The 19388-nt window shown below is 44.3% G+C and overlaps 2 protein-coding genes across 3 annotated transcripts; both read left to right on the forward strand.

Moving 5' to 3' along the window:
• The first annotated feature begins 3855 nt into the window (after positions 1 to 3855).
• On the forward strand, positions 3856 to 5611 carry noto (notochord homeobox). Of its 2 annotated transcripts, none has more exons than XM_078940549.1 (3): positions 3856 to 4923; positions 5007 to 5140; positions 5272 to 5611. In XM_078940549.1, the coding sequence occupies exons 1-3, from the start codon at positions 4554 to 4556 to the stop codon at positions 5467 to 5469; spliced, it is 702 nt and encodes a 233-aa protein (XP_078796675.1). In that variant the 5' UTR covers positions 3856 to 4553; the 3' UTR covers positions 5470 to 5611. The 2 variants fall into 2 exon arrangements, with proteins under 2 accessions (XP_078796675.1, XP_004082841.1); XM_004082793.5 differs by having other exon boundaries at positions 3860 to 4923; positions 5007 to 5194.
• Positions 5612 to 10420: 4809 nt separating this feature from the next.
• emx1 (empty spiracles homeobox 1) lies at positions 10421 to 14977 on the forward strand. The gene is made up of 3 exons (XM_023952006.2): positions 10421 to 10939; positions 12238 to 12422; positions 13162 to 14977. The coding sequence occupies exons 1-3, from the start codon at positions 10591 to 10593 to the stop codon at positions 13327 to 13329; spliced, it is 702 nt and encodes a 233-aa protein (XP_023807774.1). The 5' UTR covers positions 10421 to 10590; the 3' UTR covers positions 13330 to 14977.
• Positions 14978 to 19388: the final 4411 nt, after the last annotated feature.

A 19388-nucleotide genomic window follows, 5' to 3' on the forward strand; every position in this document is an offset into this window, starting at 1 on the left:
CCCCCATGTCTCTCTCTCTCACTATGCGCATCCCATCATGTCAAACCATCTCAATATGTGCAATACCATCTCATCATGTGCAATACATTATGTGCAATATATCTCTGCATTCATGGGCACAGCAGGATTTTTTGTGTTTGTTATAACTACCTCTCTGCAGAAATTTCTATTGTAGATTTGTTCTTTTGTAGATTGTACTTCGTATATTGTGCTCTTCATTTTCTGAAATTATTTTATTTTATTATTATATTATTGTGCGAGTTTACTTCTCTCTTGCATGTTTGCACTGAATGGTGAGCGGCTTTAATTTCACTGCATGTGTGTGTGATGCGAATTGTACATGTGTACAGTGACAATAAAGGCATTCTATTCTATTCTATTCTATTCTATTCTATTCTATTCTATTCTAAAAGGTTCACACCATCAATGAACACATCTACACTAAACCTTTCTATGTTTATTTTTTATTTTCTATTACTGACAATTGGGACTTTTATGTGATGGGCAGGTGTGTAGACTCAACAAAGCCCCTATCAACCCTCAACCTAACATTACCGGTGCAACAAAATGGTGAGCAATATCTGAGCTATCCAGCAGTACTGTCTAGATCCAGATTCCAGATGAACATGGAACTGTTTGTCTGCAAGTGGATACATCAGAATGGAGCGGACCAGGAATCTCATAGCCCAGTTTATTTTCTACATCACAAAAGACCATTTTCACCTTGATAAACCTCCCAGGTGGGAAACTTGTCTTCTTCTCTAAGGACAAAAAAAATGCATTTCTTCGTCTGCTCCTGCTTCACAATGATTTAAATAGAGAAATACTCAGAAATACAACTTTAAGCTTAATTGTTCTTATTCTATCATTAGAAAAATGCAACAAAAACTCAAAAAAATGTAATTTACATCAAAGTGGGTCTTTGGTGTAAATATAATTTCAAAATGAAAGAAATCCAGCATAAACAATGTTGGAAAATATCATTTGAATTGAGGCATATAGGTTTATTTTGTTAGTGTATAACAGCAGACTTACGACTTTTAAGTCATAAATTTACGAGAAAAAAAGTCATAACTGTTAAACTACGAGATCTTAAGTCGTAAATATATGAGAAAAAAAGTGATAGATTCACGAGGAAAAAACACCAAAGTTTTGCGTTTATGGGAGCTTAGCTAGAAGATGAAAGATGTGGAGCCTTTTGTGAAGCTTTATTTCCAGATGGGTTTAAAAAACAGAGATTCTGAACCTTTTGGTGACTCAAAATCAGATTATTGTCAGTGGAGCTGTCTTTCAGGGTTCGGTGTCAGTAAAGCGGAGTTTCATCTGTAAAATAAGGAGCTCAGAGACACGTTTGGGTGTAGAGGACCACTGCAGCCTTTATTCTCCTTTTCATTCACATAACCTGAAGTTCATTTGTCTCATTACGTCATCAACCTGTCATGCGTAGAACACCAATGTGTAAACACACACGCCCCCTCCTCCAGATGAAACGTCCCGTTTCAACTTAAAACAACAAAAATCAATGAAAATAGTCTGTTATATTAGCATTTGAACATTGACAATCCCAAAAAGTGCTCCTCCTCAGGCGGAAGCGTCACACAATCGTAGAGATTTTGTCTTTAATGGAGGAAGAAAGGATTGAAGTGAACAGCTGCAGGGATACCGACGTCTTCATCATCGGCTGCAGAGATCCTGCAAACCACCCATCAATAAATAAAACATTAATAAATTGTAAATCAAACAAATGAGCTTCCAGACATTTGGAACGTTATCAATAAACATTCAGCTCACCTGTTCTACTGAGTTTAGTCGGTCTGCTCTGCTGCTGCGCGGCGTTCACCTGCTGCTCTCTATGCTCACTTCCACTTTAATTTCGTAAATTTACGACTTTAAATCTCGTAATTTTACTTTTTTTTTTTTTTGGTGGCCCTAAAACTCCGTCATAGTGGCCAAGACACACGATGACAGAAAACTGATCAGTCCATTATTTCAGTCTAATGTGTGGAAACAACAGTGGCCTGTACTTTAGAAAAAAAATGTGAATGGATTTACCATTCATTCTTGTTTACTTGTTTGTTTGTTTGTTTGTTTGTTTGTTTGTTTGTACACATATTTAGTTTACACTTGATTATCTTGTAAGAAATCCAAGGAATGTGGAAAACTTTACCTGCACTGTTCAGTTCCGGGTATTTCTCTGAGTCACAGTGGATTCATTTTTGGCCAAAGATGTTTGGAGCCATTTTAGGACAGTGAATTGTACCGTTCAACTTGAATCAATATCAACTATGAATTGGATCAGCGACCACATGAATCCAATAACTGTTAGAATGAATCGTTACACCCCTATGGGATTGATGCTGCTTCTGCTGAGTTTCAAGCTTTGTGCTGACAGCCTCACCTGAAGCCATTTTTGTCATGATCTGTGTTGAGTTTTGTTTTTCATGCTCTTCGTTTCTCTTCTCTTTCTCCTGATTCCATTCTCCAACTTTCTGTTACGGTTTCTGTTTCTTTACCCTTGTGGTTTGTTTCCTTTTTGTTCTGGCATGTTTTGAGTTAACTTCCTGTTTTATTTTGTAGTGTTTCCTGGTTTGTTGTAGTTTTGAGTTTTACTTTGGTCCCCATCCTTCCTGAGTGTTTCACCTGTGTCTCGTTTGTCTGTATGTATTTAAGTCTTGTCATTCCCTTCCTCCTGTGCTGCTCCATAGTTTGTAATTGTATTCTTCCCCGGTTTCGAGCTTAGTGCATTTTTAGAGTGTTTTGAGTTTCTAGCCTGCCGTATGCAGTGGTTTTGGTTTTGTCTTTAGTTTTGTTATTAAAACCCTGTTCTCCTGCAACCTCCTGCCTCCTCTCCTCTCTGCGCCTGGGTACTTCCCTTCTCCCCCGTAACACTTTCTCAATCTCTCATGCCAAAGTACTGAAGACAGTTCCTGACACTCTCTGGTTTGTTGTTCCTTTCCTTACAGTCCAGCAGTTTGTAGTCTCTCATAGTTTCTTGTAGCTTTTGCCCTGGCTATCTGTGACCCCCTTTTCTGTCTCCAGGTGTTTCTGTCTCCAAGGACTGTATTTGCCTCTGGATCTCAGTCTTCTGATTTGTTTGCCTTTGTGATTTACGTTGCCAATCATCCTCCTATCTCTGCTGGATATGATGAGGAGGCTCCCTCTTCTTGCTCCTTTTCCTTTTCAATTTTGGTAAAAAAAAAAAAAAGATGAATTAGTTGTATTTTTGAAAAGTATGCCAATCCAGTAAAAATGTAATTTGCATTTGATGCTGAATTTCTGGTTCAGACTGAAGGGTTGGCCCCCACATAGTTTCACCTCATCAAATCTGACCCTCTTTGCAAAACGTTTGGACTCCCCTGTCCTTCTCAGGACACTGCATTAACTGACATAGAGCAGCACTCCCCCATGACTATGAAAAGGATGCCCTCTGGACTGATGGGCCTGTGTTTCTAGTCTGGCTGGAATACACAGAAGGCGCAGGCAGAAAGTTTAAAAAGGTTTTCTGTTAAATGTGTTTCAACAATCTGAGAATGTTGGAGCTTTAAAGGTTTCTCGGGGGTGGGAGAAAGAGACCACCAGAAGCAGAAGACCTTTACGTTTTGAGCTTATTATCAGACAAACTGTCTTTAACCTCCTGTCCTGCCGCGCGCGCCTGTAAAGGAGCAGCCACGGAGAGGGCCTCCGTTCACAGAGCTTCCTCAGGACGCGTCTGTGTTTGCCCTCCTCATCAAGCGTTCAAGTGTCGGCTGAGGAGAACAAATACAGAACGGGGGGGGGGGGGCTTCCCTCCGTGTTCAGGTTGAGTTTAACAGTCAGTTTCGCGGGGGCAGGGGGGGGGGGGGGTCGCGCACTGCCCCCTCTAAACCATGGAAATGAGCCTGCGGAGTTTGCAGAGCTGGCAGTAATCCGAGTTGAAAGAGACAGTGCCAGAAAGCGGATAACTTCCGTTGTTCACTCCAAAACAGCAGACTTTCCTTTGACTCCCGTTTGAAGTCGGCGCGCGGAGGTTTAGAATTGTTTTGGGTTGTTTTTACAGTCACGTGGTTTGTCCCGGAGCCCACAAAGCGCATCAGGGTTCATGTAGCGCGCTGAGATTAGCGGAGTTTGGCATAAGGGGCGCTTTTCTCTGCAACAGCGTGGCGGGTTTAAATTGAGATCTGCACTGGGCAGACTCTCCGCCGAGGACAGAGAGTCAGGATTTCAAGGCTCCAAGATGATTTAAGAACATCAAGGCTTTGATGATTACATTTGGACCTAAGACCCATGCAAGACTCTCCTCAGTAAATCTGCTTGTGTGACCCCCCCCCCCCCCCCCCCCCTCTTTAAAAGCCTTGTCATTCAAAGGATAGGATGTTTGACAATCCCTGCTTGTTCAATTAATTGGAAACGTTGTCGGGATGTTGGTCTCTCTCATCTGCTACTTAGAAAGACAAAGGCTCAGTGGGGGGGTCTTCACACCTCACTGCGTGGCGGCGCTATAAAGCAAGACCTTTCTGCGCAGAGTTGTATTCATCCTCCAGCTTTACGTGGATCCACAGGACAGCAAAGGCAGGATGCACGCGCAGAACGGAGCATTGGGAGTTTGCGGACACCCCGCGCGTAATTACGCACGGGGGCCGGTTTTCCAGCCGGGTCACGGGGATCAAAGTACTCCGACGGCAAAGCGGCCCAGCGGAAAGTCTTTCACCATCGAGGCCTTGCTGTCCAAACCGGAGGAGACCGTGAACGCGTGGAGGAATCCGACACAGCGCGGAGTGAACCTCCAGCCGGCCGCAGCTTTTCCGCTTGGACACGCCGGGTTTCCGATGATTCCAGCACCTTACGTATGGCACTCCACCTTCCACACGCAGGCCGGATATCCCGTCTCTTGCTGCCCCCCTCTCACGTACCAGCCATCGTGCCGTGGAGCATTTTACGCACAAGGTACAAGCTTTTTCTAAGTATTGAAATGTTAGTGCTGCTGTTGTGGCGATGAGTTTAAACATGTTCCCTCCTCCTCCCTGCAGCTGCTATGTCCAAAGTCAATGCGGGCCTGCAATCATTCAAAGCCAAAAGTGGGAAGTCCAAACGAATGCGCACGAGCTTCACCAGCGAGCAGCTCTCCCGCCTGGAGAAGGAGTTTGCCCGTCAGCAGTACATGGTCGGTTCAGAACGGTTCCTCCTCGCCTCAGCGCTGAATCTCACAGAGGCTCAGGTGACGCATCAGCAGGACGACGATGCCCCAGCGTGCTTTGCATCTCCTCTAATGGCAGTCTTTTTCTCCTCTCTTAGGTCAAAGTTTGGTTCCAGAATCGACGCATCAAGTGGCGCAAACAGAGCCTCGAACAGCAGCAGGCCAAACTGGCCAAGCTGGGTCTGGCTGCTCCACTGAAGAGTCCCGGGTCAGAAGGCCACGAGGGCGACGATGACCAGGACTTCTCCGAGTCAGATGTGGAAATCAACGTGATGGAGGATTCTTCAGAGCTCTGAGCTCCACTTTACAAAGGGACTTCTCTGTAAAAACATATTCTATAGATTTATAGTTTTATATTTATGCTTACCTCTAATGAGTTCACTTCATGTAAAGGTTTCCATTTGAGTGACCTGCAGAAATATATTTTATTATGATTCTCTGGGAGTATTTCTTTCTTCTCTAAAGGTAGACATGATTCTTTCACTTGGAGCTCGGGCGGTGGGGGGATCGATGCAGCCTTGGCTCAGCTGACCTTTGCTCTCTGTGGGGATGAGACGGAGATGTTTCCTCTGAGATGGACTCAGGTTCCTTCTGAGTTCAGATGACTTAATGAATAAGCAACTCGGGGATTAGCAGGGATATTTGTAACCCGGGGAGGTGGGGGATTCGCACAGCTCTGCCTGTTTAATCTGTTTAAATGGTCACTGCTTCCCATGCAGCCCCCACGACCAGCAGGCCTTTCTCTGCTGGCAGGTAGACACCACAGGTAAAAAGCCAAGAGGGGAGGGGTGAGTGGGCGGGGCTGTGAAATCATGCTTTTGGTTTTATCACACAACAAAAAAGTTCAAGACAATGTGTAGAACAACACTTTGTTTATGGGGGTCCAACGTTTGTCTACAAAATCCAAATGATCGTTTACTCAGATCCAAACCTCTGCTATATTAACATCCAAATCTTTGTCTACATGGATTCAAACCATTGTTTTTTACACGTGGATAAGCCTCGTTTATTACGCTGTATGGGTTCAAACCCTAGTTTATAGCGACCAAACTTACCATTTTTTTTGAAAACTTCTTACACCGATCCAAAATTTGGTTCATGCGGGTCCAGAACTTTCTTTATTTGGGTTAAGACATTTGTCCAAACTTTAGTTTACATAATCCAAACCATTGGTTAATCGAGTCTGAAACTTCATTTACACGGGTCAAAACCTTTGTTTACGTGGCTCCAAAACTTTGTTCATAAACCCAAAGTCTATGTTTACGTGATCCAAATGATCAACCAGGTCCGAGGATTTGCTTATTTTTACATCCAAACCTTTGTTTAGGGACTGAACTATCATTTCTATGGGTCCATTCATTGATCAAATGGGTCCAAAACTTTTTATATGGCTTAAAAACTTTATTTATATGAGTCCAAACATTTGTTCAAACAGGTATAAGCTCTGGTTTTTTAGGGAGGAAACCTTTGTTTATGTGGGGCCAAACTATTTTTAAACAGATACAAACCTTTGTTGTGTCTTTGATTACAGCGATTTAAAGCTTTCACTATAGGTAAGAACATTTCTGTTCACAAGGTCAAACTTCTGTTTCCATGGATCCAAAGTGTGGGATCTGTGTCTCCTGAGCTGATGCTGTGGTTGGTCACATGGTCCAACAGCTGTCCATCAGAACAAATCTGAAAATGTGTCTGCGGTCCAACTGTGGCACCGACTGTGACCCGAGAGGCACCGCGTTTCTTCCCATTGAAGTTTAATAAACACTGACTGAGCGGACCCCCCCTGCCGGCGCTCCTGATACCCCCGCTCAGCCTGATTACAGCTAAAGCTCAGCTGAGGAAGCAGACAGATCTTTGTGTTATAATCAACCTGAACTCGACCCCCCCACACACACGCCCATCTCCTCGGCAGAGTAATCCCATTGAGGGACAGAGGGAAGCAGCCAGAGGCCTGGGAAAACCGCGCAGCCATGGGTGGGGGGACCGGTGTCTCAATTAGCACAGAGAGCTTCACAGCTGGAGAAATGCTCTGCAGAACCTGGAGAAGGAGGATCTGACACGTTTGTGTGCTTCTAAAGTCCCATCCTCTCTGCCGGACCTTTAGCAACACTTCAGAGCAAACGTTTGGAGGTTTTCATGGAACAGTTTCAGGGGTAGGAAGAGTTCTGGAGTGCCTCTGAGGTCAGAAGCAGAAGGTGTGAAAGTTCTCATGGAGAAACGGCCTCAGCTGCTTTGCATTTTATGTACAGAAGCTGTGAGCTCCATCGAAGCCTCATTATGTTTCATTAAAGTGTTTGAGGCTGGAGCTTCTCTTTGTCTGCAGAACAATGACTTCAGAAACAGGCGCCGGCGTGTGTGGGAGGGGCTCCTGGTGTTCAGAGAACCTGCTTCTCCTTTAGGAAACACCGCATGCTCTAAAGACTTCTGGGCTGTCAGTAAACTCTCCAACTCAAGAACAAACCACATCTTGATCTTCCTCTTACCTCCTCCATGAGGGCAGGCATGTGCCAAAGTGCAGAGCGCCGGCAGTAAAAATCCCCATCTGACGCACAGGTGAGACAAATGCAGCGGCGTGTGACTCTCCGTCCTGTTCCAGCGTGTGATATTTTTCAGCTTCTTTAGTGGAAGACGTTAGTTAAACACACAAACCTAATGCAAACCAAAGTGACTGATTAGCTCCTTAATGAACGGGGGAAGGGAGCTTCTGCTGCCATGCAACCACATGCAGGATGGGATGGATAGGTAGTTTGGGGTATTTGTGTGTGTGTTTAGATGTGTGTGTGTGTGTGTGTGTGTGTGTGTGAGAGGGGGGGGGGGTGAATGCAATTATTTAAGCACAATTTCTGAAAAATTGCCTAATTGTGTCCAGTGGAAGAAAACCAGGACATAGAGACCTTTGACCTTAATTTTACTTTCACATCTGTCACACACGCACGCATGCACGCACACACACACACACACACACACACACACACACACACACACACACACACACATTAAAAAAACACACCGTAGCATAAAAACACATTCAAATATGCTGTTTTTAAAAATTACTTTCATCATCCATCCCTCCCTCCCTCCCTCCCTCCATTCCTCCCTCCATTCATCCCTCCCTTCCTCCATCACTCCCTCTGTCCCTCCCTCCATCAATCCCTCCATCCCGCCCTCCTTCCATCCCTCCCTCCCTTCCTCCTTCCATCCCTCCCTCCCTTCCTCCATCCATCCATCCCTCCATTCATCCTTCCCCTTCCTCCATCACTCCCTCCATCCATTCCTCCCTCCGTCCCTCCCTCCATCCCTGCATCCCTCCCTCCCTCCCTCCATCCATCCCTCCCTTCATCCCTCCATCAATCCCTCCATCCCTCCCCCCTTCCTCCATCCCTCCCTCCTTCCATCCCTCCCTTCCTCCATCCCTCCATCCATCCCTTCATCCCTCCATTCAATCATCCATCCATCCATCTGAATCCCTTTCGGGGTTCCAGGGTTGCTGGAGCCTATCCCGCCACCGTTGAGCGAATGCGGGGTTGACCACGTCATCACGCGGCCGCACCGCCACTGAAGCTCTCAGTCACACCTCCTCATCTCAACACGCACCGTCTCTTACCAGCAGGTGGCGCTGCGGCTCCATTATTCTCCCTTCATGTCTGAGTCTGGAGAGAAAAAACTCTTTTTCTGAACTTAAATGCGTTTCCAGACAAGCGGGTTCAGTTTTTTCCACACACGTGTGACATTAATGTATTCTATGACAAATGTGGATGAAATGTTATAAAAGATTCAAGTGAAAGTGATTCGTGTGTGGGAGGTTTTAAATATCTGCACACAGCCTTCTGCTCGCGCACGCAGCGTGGGAACTTTCAGGACTTTTTTTTATATCCCGGTGCATTTGTTTTATTTAAGGGCCCATATAAAAAAGGTTTTTTTTTATTTACACACATTTCCAATAAAATTAAGATGATCCATTTTGTGGAGGTCTGAAAAAATGTTTGGTGTTTTTGAGGCCTCCAGCGAGCGATGCTGCTTCTGTTTGGATGTCAACAACTTTTTCTTGTTTATCTATTTTGACAAATGAATATAATATTAATCAAGAAATTCTGTTTTTGGTTTTTAAATTGACGGTCTTATTGGTCAGCTTCTGGACTAAAAAAGCTCGCTGCTCACAGAGACAAACACGCTAAATCCGCGCAGAGGGGGAGTTTGGCAGAGGAGCTGCGTGTTCTCCCGACGCGCTTCTTAGAGTTAAAAAATGAAGGAAATAACTATTCAAAATAATTTATCTTTGTGGAAAAGAAATTGAAATAATTTCTTTAAAGCCTTAATAATGTTTTTTTTATTTACGCACACGCGCGTCATCTTGGAGGGCGCGGATGGAGCACCTAGTTTTATTCATGTTGGACCTTGTTTGTTTACATTTTATCCATAAAAATGATTTCTTTTGTATTTATTAATTTCCGTAAAGATGTGTGTGTTCGGCGGGACTTCTAAATTTCCCATTAAGCCTGAACCATCAGATCATCATCCATTAACCTGCAGGTTACGGTCACGGTCGGCGCGCGTGCAGGCCCGCGGGGCTTTTTCGGTGAGCCTTTTCCGCAGAACCGCCGGACCGTTTTCCTTGGAGCCCAGCTCTTAAGCCGCTGGAATGATTTACCTGTTCAGGTGTTTCTGCTGAGTCCGTTGCTCTTAAACCTCTTTCACAGAAGTCCCGCGCGGGAAATTACAGATGTTTACCGGTGGCCCCCCCTCCCTCCTCCTCGTTTCGGCCTAAACGCCAAATCAACAACTTGTTTCTGCTCATAATTTCCGGCAGTAATGATTCTCTAATAGCAACTCCGGGCCTGCGCGGAACAATCATTTACCTGCTTCACCTCTTAGAGGTCACGCGCCGTGAACACCAGGAAGGGGGGGGGGGGGGGGGGGGTTGAACAGGTCGTCAGTTTGGTTTGTGCTTTTAAAGACATTTGTCCGCCATAAAAACTTAATATTTAAAGTAATAATTCAGAAAAAATCAAACTCATTAACTTAAAGCTTTTTGGTTGGGGGGTGGGGGTGGGGTGGACTTCAACTTCTTTTCTCTGAACAAACCTACTTTTGAATCTGAATCGGACTCACGCTTGATTTCTCGGCGCGCCTTTCACAGCCTGCGGCCCTGCGCAGCTTCCATCCAATCAGCGGGCTGCGTTTCCTGCGCAGCGTCAAACCCACCGGGGGGGGTCTAAGGACTTAGTGTGGGTGCGCTTCCAGAGTCTCTCCAGGAGCGCGCGGACTGCTGAGTTTTAGATCTCTGGACAAGAGCGTGCATGCATCGCTGCCCCCCCACCCTCACCAACTCACCCCTCCCGCAGACCCCCCCCCCAACTCCTGTGATAATGAAGCGGCTCTGAGCGGCTGAGCTCTTCTGCTGCCTCTGACTCCCGGAGAAGATGTTTTCCTCTGCGGGGAAGCGCTGCTTCACCATCGAGTCTCTGGTCGCTAAAGAGAGTCCTCTGACCGCCGAGGAGCCCCTCCGGCCCGCGGCCCTGACCTACCCCGGGCCGGCCCCGGACGGCCTCATCAACACCTACCACCAGGCTCCGCCGGCGCGCGCGCTCTACCAGAGCCCGGATCTGGTGTTCCCGGAGGCGATCAACCACCCGTCCCTGACGGTGGCCCCGCACCAGCTCGGAGGCCCCCATATGCAGCATCCGCACTTTTTTGGGACCCAGCACCGAGACCCGCTCAACTTCTACCCCTGGGTCCTGCGGAACCGCTTATTTGGACACAGGTTTCAAGGTAGGCAAAGAGGAAGCGCGATGGTTCCGCGCGGTCTGCGCGCGTGAACTCAGTTTAAGCTTTTGTAGTTCTCTTGGAAGACTTTATTATTATTATTATTTTTATTATTATTTTTATTATTATTATTATGTGTTTTTATCCATTTTTATTAATTCAATTCAATTCTATTTTATTTGTAAAGCCCAAATTCACAACAACAGTCGTCTCGATGGGCTTCATATCGGTAATTGAAAAAGTAAAACATAAAATCAAAAGGATCATGAATACAAAGAATTCAATAGGAAAATACTAAATTGAACTAACAAACCGACTAAACTAAACTGGCATCCCTGCATGTAGACCCCCCTATTAAAACAAACTAAGTTACTAAGTTATCGTCACATTTGTAAAATAATTTTTGTGATTTACCACAAAATCCATTTCTAAATTTAAAATACAAAATGTGATTATTTTATCCTGTTGTTTTAACAAACACATTTTTAAAAACAGAACAAACAAGCTGGAAACCCGATATACGTTTTATAAATATATTATTAGGTATTCAAATATTATTCACTATTTTTGGAATAAAGTTCCAGCAGGAAAAATTAAGTTTTTTTTATTTGCACGTAATTTAAAACTATTGTTCTTTTAAATAATTAAAGTAAGGAATTTTCCCCTTCGTGGGATCAATTCAGTTTTATTATATACTATTATTAATACTATTGAATTCTACAAAACTAAACACACAGAATGTTTTTAATAAATAAAAGCAAAAGTAATGTTGTTTTATTTACAGATATTTAATCCTTGTGAAAGATGTTAATTTGTTTTAGAAAATGACAAGTTCTTATATGAATTATTTTGGCCAAACCTTTTTTATTTGTTCTGTTACTTTCATGACTTTATTTTATTCACTTTAATTCTAATTTATTGGGTTTTATTTGATGTTTTTTTTCATTCTTGTTTGGTTTTTTATCATATTGCATTTTATTCTATCACACCAAACGTAATTTTATTTCGTTTTCATATTATTTTATTTGAATTCTTGCGATTTATTTAGTACTGTTGTTTTGTTTGATCAGCGCCCAGAAAAGTCCGACTTTAACATTAAATTATGATCAACAACCGGAAATGCAATTTAAAAAAATATTCAACTTTTTTTTTAATTTAAGCAATAATTGTGTATGACTTTACATAAAATTAAAATCCTTAATTTCGCCAACTTTGCGCAGAAGCGACCGTGCGCACTGCGCTCGTGCGCACAAAGAATGACAGGAATTCTCCTCTCCGGTCCTCATTGAAATCATGTCTGACAGGGAGTGAGCTGTCCCAGGATGGCCTGCTGCTGCACGGACCCTTTGCCAGGAAACCCAAGCGGATCCGGACGGCCTTCTCGCCGTCACAGCTGCTGCGTTTGGAGCGAGCCTTCGAGAAGAATCACTACGTGGTCGGAGCCGAGAGGAAGCAGCTGGCGGGAAGCCTGAGTTTGTCCGAGACGCAGGCGAGTTCCACCTTTTGACCGCTTTCTGAAGGAAAATAATTATTCTAAAGATGATTTTTCCGCGTGTTTTTAAGCACGTGAAGCGTGTCAGTGGGCGTGTTGCGCACCTCTGCGGCCCGTGAGAGTAGAAAGAGGCTGAAGAACAAACCAGCTGAGAGAGAGTCGCTCTGAATTATCAGCTTTTGGCCCAAATCTGTCTGATAGACCATGACCCCGGAGCAGGGCCAGATATAGGCATGGTACGGGGGACCAAGCCCCCCCCAAAAGAGCTGCAACTGCCCCCCCCCAAACGTGATAGCCCACAAAAATACTAAATCACTAAATGAATAAAAATTACCCCCCCCCCCCCCCACACACACACACACAAACATATATTAATAAATAAAGGACCAGCGATCTGCTTGCCTGTCTCTAGCACTGTAAATGAATGTGTGTCAGGAGGAGCATTTCAAATAAAATTATAAACACACACAGCACACACACACTACCTGACAAAATTCAGGCCTGCCAAGTAGCAATCTTTTAAACAAATGTTTGTGTGCGTTACCACGGAAACTCCAGAGGTTAAATCAGAGATGGCTGGTCAGCCTAAGAAAGCCGCTTGAAAGGAGGTGAAGGGAGGAGATGCTTCCAGAGACTTACAGTCTTCCTCATCTGAGCGAATCCCCTCTTCCTCTTCCAGTTTCTGCTGTTGTTCTTGGAGATACATTGATCTTCTTCATCTTTCTCTAATCTACAGGTGAAGGTGTGGTTCCAGAACAGGAGGACCAAGTACAAGCGACAGAAGCTGGAAGAGGAGGGCCCAGAGAACCAACAGAGGAAGAAGGGAAGCCACCACATCAACAGATGGCGAATCGCCACCAAGCAGGCTGGCTCTGAAGAGATCGACGTGACCTCAGAGGACTGAAGCTCGCTGACCCCTGAGGACTTACTATTTATTCTGTAAAGTTATTATAGATCGGTTAGACGAAGACTCACGGCGTGTGAGGACGTCTTCATCATCTGCTGAGTCCCACCGAAGACAAGCTCCTGTCCTGCCACGATGAGACCTGGACCTTTGGTCTCACAGCCACAGGTACAGAAACATAGAAGACCTCTTCTGAAGGAGGAACACGGACCTCCTCTGTGGGAGGAGCACTGACATCTTTTGTAGGAGGAACATGGACCTTCGCTGATAGAAGAACATGGACCTCCTCTGAAAGAGGAGCATGGACGTCCTCTGAAGGAGGAGCACAGACGCATGGACCTCCTTACATGGAGGAACATGGACCTCCTACAAAGGAGGTGTATGGACTTTCCTCGAAAGGAGGAACATGCCGCTCCGTCATACTGTTGCTTTGATGAATTGTTTACTGTAATGAAGGTAGTTTTTTTTTTTCAAACTCCCATCCTGTAAGGTTTCTCCACAGTGAAGAGGAGGCGTGGCCTCACAGCCGCTCTGTTGAGCGGGCAAAGGCTCCTTCCAGCCTTTTGTTGCATCTCGCGTTGAACGTCCTTCAGGGAGGAGGGGGGGACCTGAGAGCAGCCGTGCATGACTCGGGGGGACAGACGAGAAGCTGCAGGCGCTGGGGTGTGGAGGGCAAGTCGAGTCACATTTGGGTGGGGGCGTTTGTGGGGAGGTGGAGCGGCCGCTGCAGAAATAAAAGCCAGATGATTTCAAACTGTGTTATTGTGGCCTTCCTGTAGGTTTTTCCACTCGGATGAAACTGAAGCTGCAGATTGGTGTGAAACGCGCAGCTCCAGTGTTTGATTGGATTCAACACAAAGTGAAACACATGAAGCACAGGTGGAGGGGGGGGGGGGGCATACAATGTGAGTTTCCAAAAATGCTCAACAATCTGCGATAAATCCAGCAGCGGCAGAAGAACGACCAGAAGAGGCGGAGCAGCTGAAGGGCGTGGAGGCAGAGGACATGAGGGAGTCAAATCCAGCAGTTCCTGCTTTTTACAAAGGTGCACAATGGATCAGACATGCGGGGGGGCAGAGAGGTCACCTCCAGACTTGTTTTGAGTTCTTGGGATATCCTATACTCCCTGCAGGTGCAGAGAGGACATCAGGAGTCAGTCTGAGCAGCACCTCAAATGGGTTTTGTACCCCACAGTCACAGCTCTTTAGAAAAAGAGAAGGTGGGCTACACCCTGGACAGGTCAACAGTCTGCAGCAGCTTATAAACATGTCAAAATAACAAAAATAAAATGTCTGAAGTAATATTACAGATTTGTGATCATTACAATTTTTCTGAGAAATTAATTCATTAAACAAAAGTGGTCATGAAGTACAGAATCCTCTCTGATGATGCATTTTCACTTTAAAACAGGAGAATACATTTACCTTTAAATTGTATTTTCATTAAATTACAGCAGACAAGTGGGAGGTAATATTTAAAGGTTGATTGGACCAAACTTTTGTTTCTGTTCCCATCCTAGGAGACAAACCCCCTTCATCCCTTCTTTCTTTTTTTGAAGACCCACGCCAATAAAAATGTGTGTTTTTGGTGTTTTTAACGACATTTTTCTGATGATGGAGATTATATATAAAGAAAATTAAGATCAAAATTGTATTTGTGAGTATTTATTCAAACTGTTGTGAATTAGGAGCAGACGAAAATCTGTTGGAACAAGATCGGATTTGTGGTGTCTGCATAATCGTGATTAGAAGACCACTGGGAACAGTTCAAAAATGGATCAAAAGACGACCACAGAGGGTCCTCAAACTGTTTCCTAACAAAACTAATCCACAGTGCTTGAATATTTCTGCAAAACTGGGTGTAATCCTGAGATAATCTGATGACTGAAACATGAAAACACATCATCTTTGTGTTTTCCTTGTTCTGCACCTTCAGGACAAAACGTAACCCAAGAGGCTGAATCAGAATTCTTCCCCTACCCCTCCAGTTGTAAGGGCACTTGGAGGGGTAGAGTTGTCCGAAATAGATTAATCAAGGGCTAACCCTCGCCATTAGGGATTCTGAGGCCTCCTCCGCGAGGGCATGAAGCTCTTTTCTTCACCTGGGTGTGCTCTGAAGCACAGAAGTTTACATTTAAATATAAGTAAAGACTTTTTGTTTTAAATTGATCTTCTTGAAGTTATAAAACTGATATTTTTATATATCTCCGAGTGCTAGCAGCTAACTTGGCCGACCCATGGCTATTGATGACATCATCGAGTGGGAGTATCGTCTGGATTCAAAGACAATATTTTTCCATAACTCTCTGTTTGGAGGACTAAATGTAGGAGTAGGGAGAAGCCATAATTCAGATTCAGCCCAGGATGCTTTGGAGCAGCGGTTTGGACCGGTTTGATGCCAGACAATATTTTCACTGACTGGCCTGTACACAACTGAAGTTGCCGTCTGATTATTTTAGAATCCAATTTTTTTAATTTAAAGGAAAAGTTAAGGAAATTTCAGGTTACATCTTAAAATGGGTCATGTTTCAGATTTTATATAGTAAGACCGTTTAAAACTGTGTTTGGATGTGTGACAGAAAGTAAAGATTCAGCAGAATAAAAGCTGATGATTAGTAAAATCTCAATAAAGTGACATCTAAGGTTTTCAAAAAGAAGAACTCCTCTGAACCTAAACCTTCTCTGTGTTAAGCAGCAAATACATACTGGATCAAAATTAAAGAAAAATTGCAATCCACATCTAACATTTATTTTAGTTTTTTCTCAAGCCAAACAAATCTACACAGCCGTCTGTCTGTTAGGCTGCTATTAACAAGCTTTCAGAAACAACTCTCACCGGTTAGAGACCGGTGTTTTTACTATCAGAATTCAGTTGTCTTACTGCTGTGCTTTTTCCACGGAACCTCCACTACAGCGTGTACCAATGTGGAGGGTGGGAGGAAGTGCTGCAGGTTGTTGGGTTGTCCAGGCCAATGGAGGGTCGCACAGAGGAGCGGCTGCATCTTAAAGGAAGCACAGGTGTGTCCTGCAGTTCCCCTGAGGCTCGTGCGGCCACCTTTACGGGACGTCATGAAAATAGACTGTAGTGTGGTGCGAATGGAAGTTTTTGTAAGGATAGTGTAAGTAATACAATGGCGTACAAGTGACGATGTTGTACGGTGTCCTTACGCCAAACTCCAGTCATTGCTGAGCACACGAGGCGTGCAGCTGACACATAAGATGTCCACACAAACTACGCTCTAAGAGTCAGGTTGCACTTACGGAGTTCACACTTATGGCGTCAACAACTCTAACGGGCTCTTCGAGCAGGATTTGGGGGTGTTGATCAAATGAAAAATCTGATCGCCGTGCCTGTGTCTCTAATACGTCCCCTTTACTAACCTCTGTGTGCTGCATAAGAATTCCCTAGGACCTGTCGCCTGCAGCATGCTGGTAGAAATAAATGTGCATAAACATTTTCCTTTACCAGGACACAGAGGAGTCTATGACCTTGACATTTCACGTGGGCCACCTGCGCGCCCCGTCCAGGTTTGACCATTTTTTGCCACAGACAGCCCGTATCCACCTGGGGGAACCAGAGGTGTCAGTAGAGGAACCAAACATGCTTTGGAGACGCATTCAAGAGTTTTCTGTACAGATACCAGAACACTTTTGCTGAGGAGTCAAAGTCCACTTAGAGGAAGAAGCAAAGATGCCGAGAAAGAGGAAGGAAAATATCCTCGATGCATCTTTGCTTTCAGAGGAGGAAAGAATGGGAGCTCACCATAGTCAGCAGAAGTACTTTGGACATTTTCAACCCTGCTTCCTCACCTGTGTAGAAAAAAGGTTTTATTATGTTCTAACTAAATAATAAAAATACTAGATGAACCATCTCGGTAATTAAAAACTTTAAAGCCAACAGCATCAAAAGCATTTATCTTTTTTTACCAGTAAGATGGGAATCAGGCTGCACTGCGGAGCTGTTTTCTATTTTTGAGCACCAGGTTCTTTTAATGATCATATTTGACATTTCTTTTTTGGCCATTGCCCATGTTGTTGTTGTTTTCCTGCAATGGCATCCATCAGACGTTTCATGTGAGGAGGTTTTTCTGCGTCAGATGGTTTGACCCCCGATGAGCCGGCAAACAGCTTTTACAGTCCTTTTGGTGGAAGTCACAGCCTGACGGTCTCCTGCCACCGTAATCTCTGGCTGCACCTGATCCACCCTGATCTGTGGGAGTCAAAGGAGCAGGAGTCGCTAAGCAGCGAAGGCATTTCAAATCCCGAGTCCATCACATACAAGAGTGCGGAAGTGTGGAGAAAACTGGCCAGACTGGGAGTCATTTTCCACATAACAAATCTTTCCTAACGGCTTTTAATGTCCTTCATTTGTTGCTAAGGTGCAGAAAGAGCCAATTTGGCAGCTTAAAGTCTAATTTGAGGTTTGACTTTTTCTAATTCTTGAACCAGAGACAGATGGCTGTTGGATCTGGAGGCAGATCCTAATCAGACATCTTGTTAGGTGTGAAATGGAAAAGTGGGACAAACTGAGAAAGCAGAGGGGGGGCATTCATGTTGCCTTTTTTTCATCTGCTATCCTTGAGAAAGTGCTTTGTGAAAGAGAGGATTTGCGAGAGAAAAACGGGAGGCCGCTTTTCACAGGACTGCTGGCGGCACATATGTTTAAAGTTTTTTGCCATATGGCTGTCTGAGTGATTTCCATTTGTAATGAAATCTGAAACATTTAAAGACGGAGCGGGCGGCTTGTGTCACTTGGCAGAGAGAGAAAAACAAAAATGGGTCCAGTTATTCCACGAGGAACGACACATGCTGAGCCTGCAGTCAGATCCCGGCTCGAATCAAGGTGGCAGCTGTTGTCAGATCTGAGTGGAGCAGAGATCGTTGCAGGGCATCCAACAGGCCTGAACGCCACGAGATGAAGAGCCTAAAACAAAGACAGCAAACACGCACAGCGGAAGCCACCACAATGCTGAACACAAAGTCAAATATACATAGAGAGAAATTAAATCAAACTATCTGTCACACACCTAGAATAGCGAAATTTGTTCTCTGCATTTGACCCATCCCCTGGGGGAGCGGTGAGCTGCAGACACAGCTGCACTCGGGAACCATTTGGTGGAGTTAACCCCCCGATCCAACCCCTTAATGCTGAGTGTCCAGCAGGGAGGCCATGTTCAAAGTCTTTGGTATGACTCGGCCTGGGTTTGAACCCACAACCTTCCAGAAGACTAAACAATAAAATACAAAAAAAGAAACAATAAGAATAAAAGGTAATAAGCGATAACTGTGGTTTGAGCCAGGCATGAATTCTATTGACACCAAGTCTTTGATTTATCGGAATAGAGCTGTTTAAGAAAAGCCTGGAGCAAGGTTCACCAGATTTGCACATTTTGCAACAATCCTTTTCCAGCTGTAGGAAAAGAAAAGAGAAAAGAAGAAGCCCCTCCCCTCTTGTCCAGTGTGAACACCATATGCTGAAAGCGAGTTCAAGAACGCACTGAACTGGAATTACATGCCCGGTGAGACAGACAGGTAAAGATTGCTGAACAGGAACTTTACACTTTTGTTTTGAAACATGTGGACGGCTCTTTCTCTGGATCTTTCTCTGCACGTGATATTCTGGATGATTCCGCCACATTTACAGGTAAAAAACCGTCTTTTTCCATCAGTCTATCTATGACTGACAGACTAGACTGTGGACAGACTCTGTAGATTAATGTCATCGAATTCATCCGATACTGGCCTTTGATTTTGATTACATTTCAATTTTGAATAATTTCACACATAAAAAAACAAACGTTTCTGGACCACAACTTTTTCCCAAGTCTTTTTTAATTAAATGCTGTTGAGTTTGTCAAATAATCAAATTAATGTACAACTTTGTGCTGCAATATCTGGAAAGAAAATTGGACCGGGGTTTATTAATAAAAAGATGAACTATTTGGGTCTTTCTGGTGTTTTAGGAATGAAGTTGATCTTAATGAAAAAATGTTGGAAACTGAATGGACCTTTTCCACAAGTGTTCATGGTAAATGGTGTATAAAGCGCTGTATAACCTTC

The sequence above is a fragment of the Oryzias latipes genome, chromosome 22 (assembly GCF_053564925.1).
Source record: "Oryzias latipes strain Hd-rR chromosome 22, Olatipes_Hd-rR_3.1".
Lineage (NCBI taxonomy): Eukaryota > Metazoa > Chordata > Actinopteri > Beloniformes > Adrianichthyidae > Oryzias > Oryzias latipes.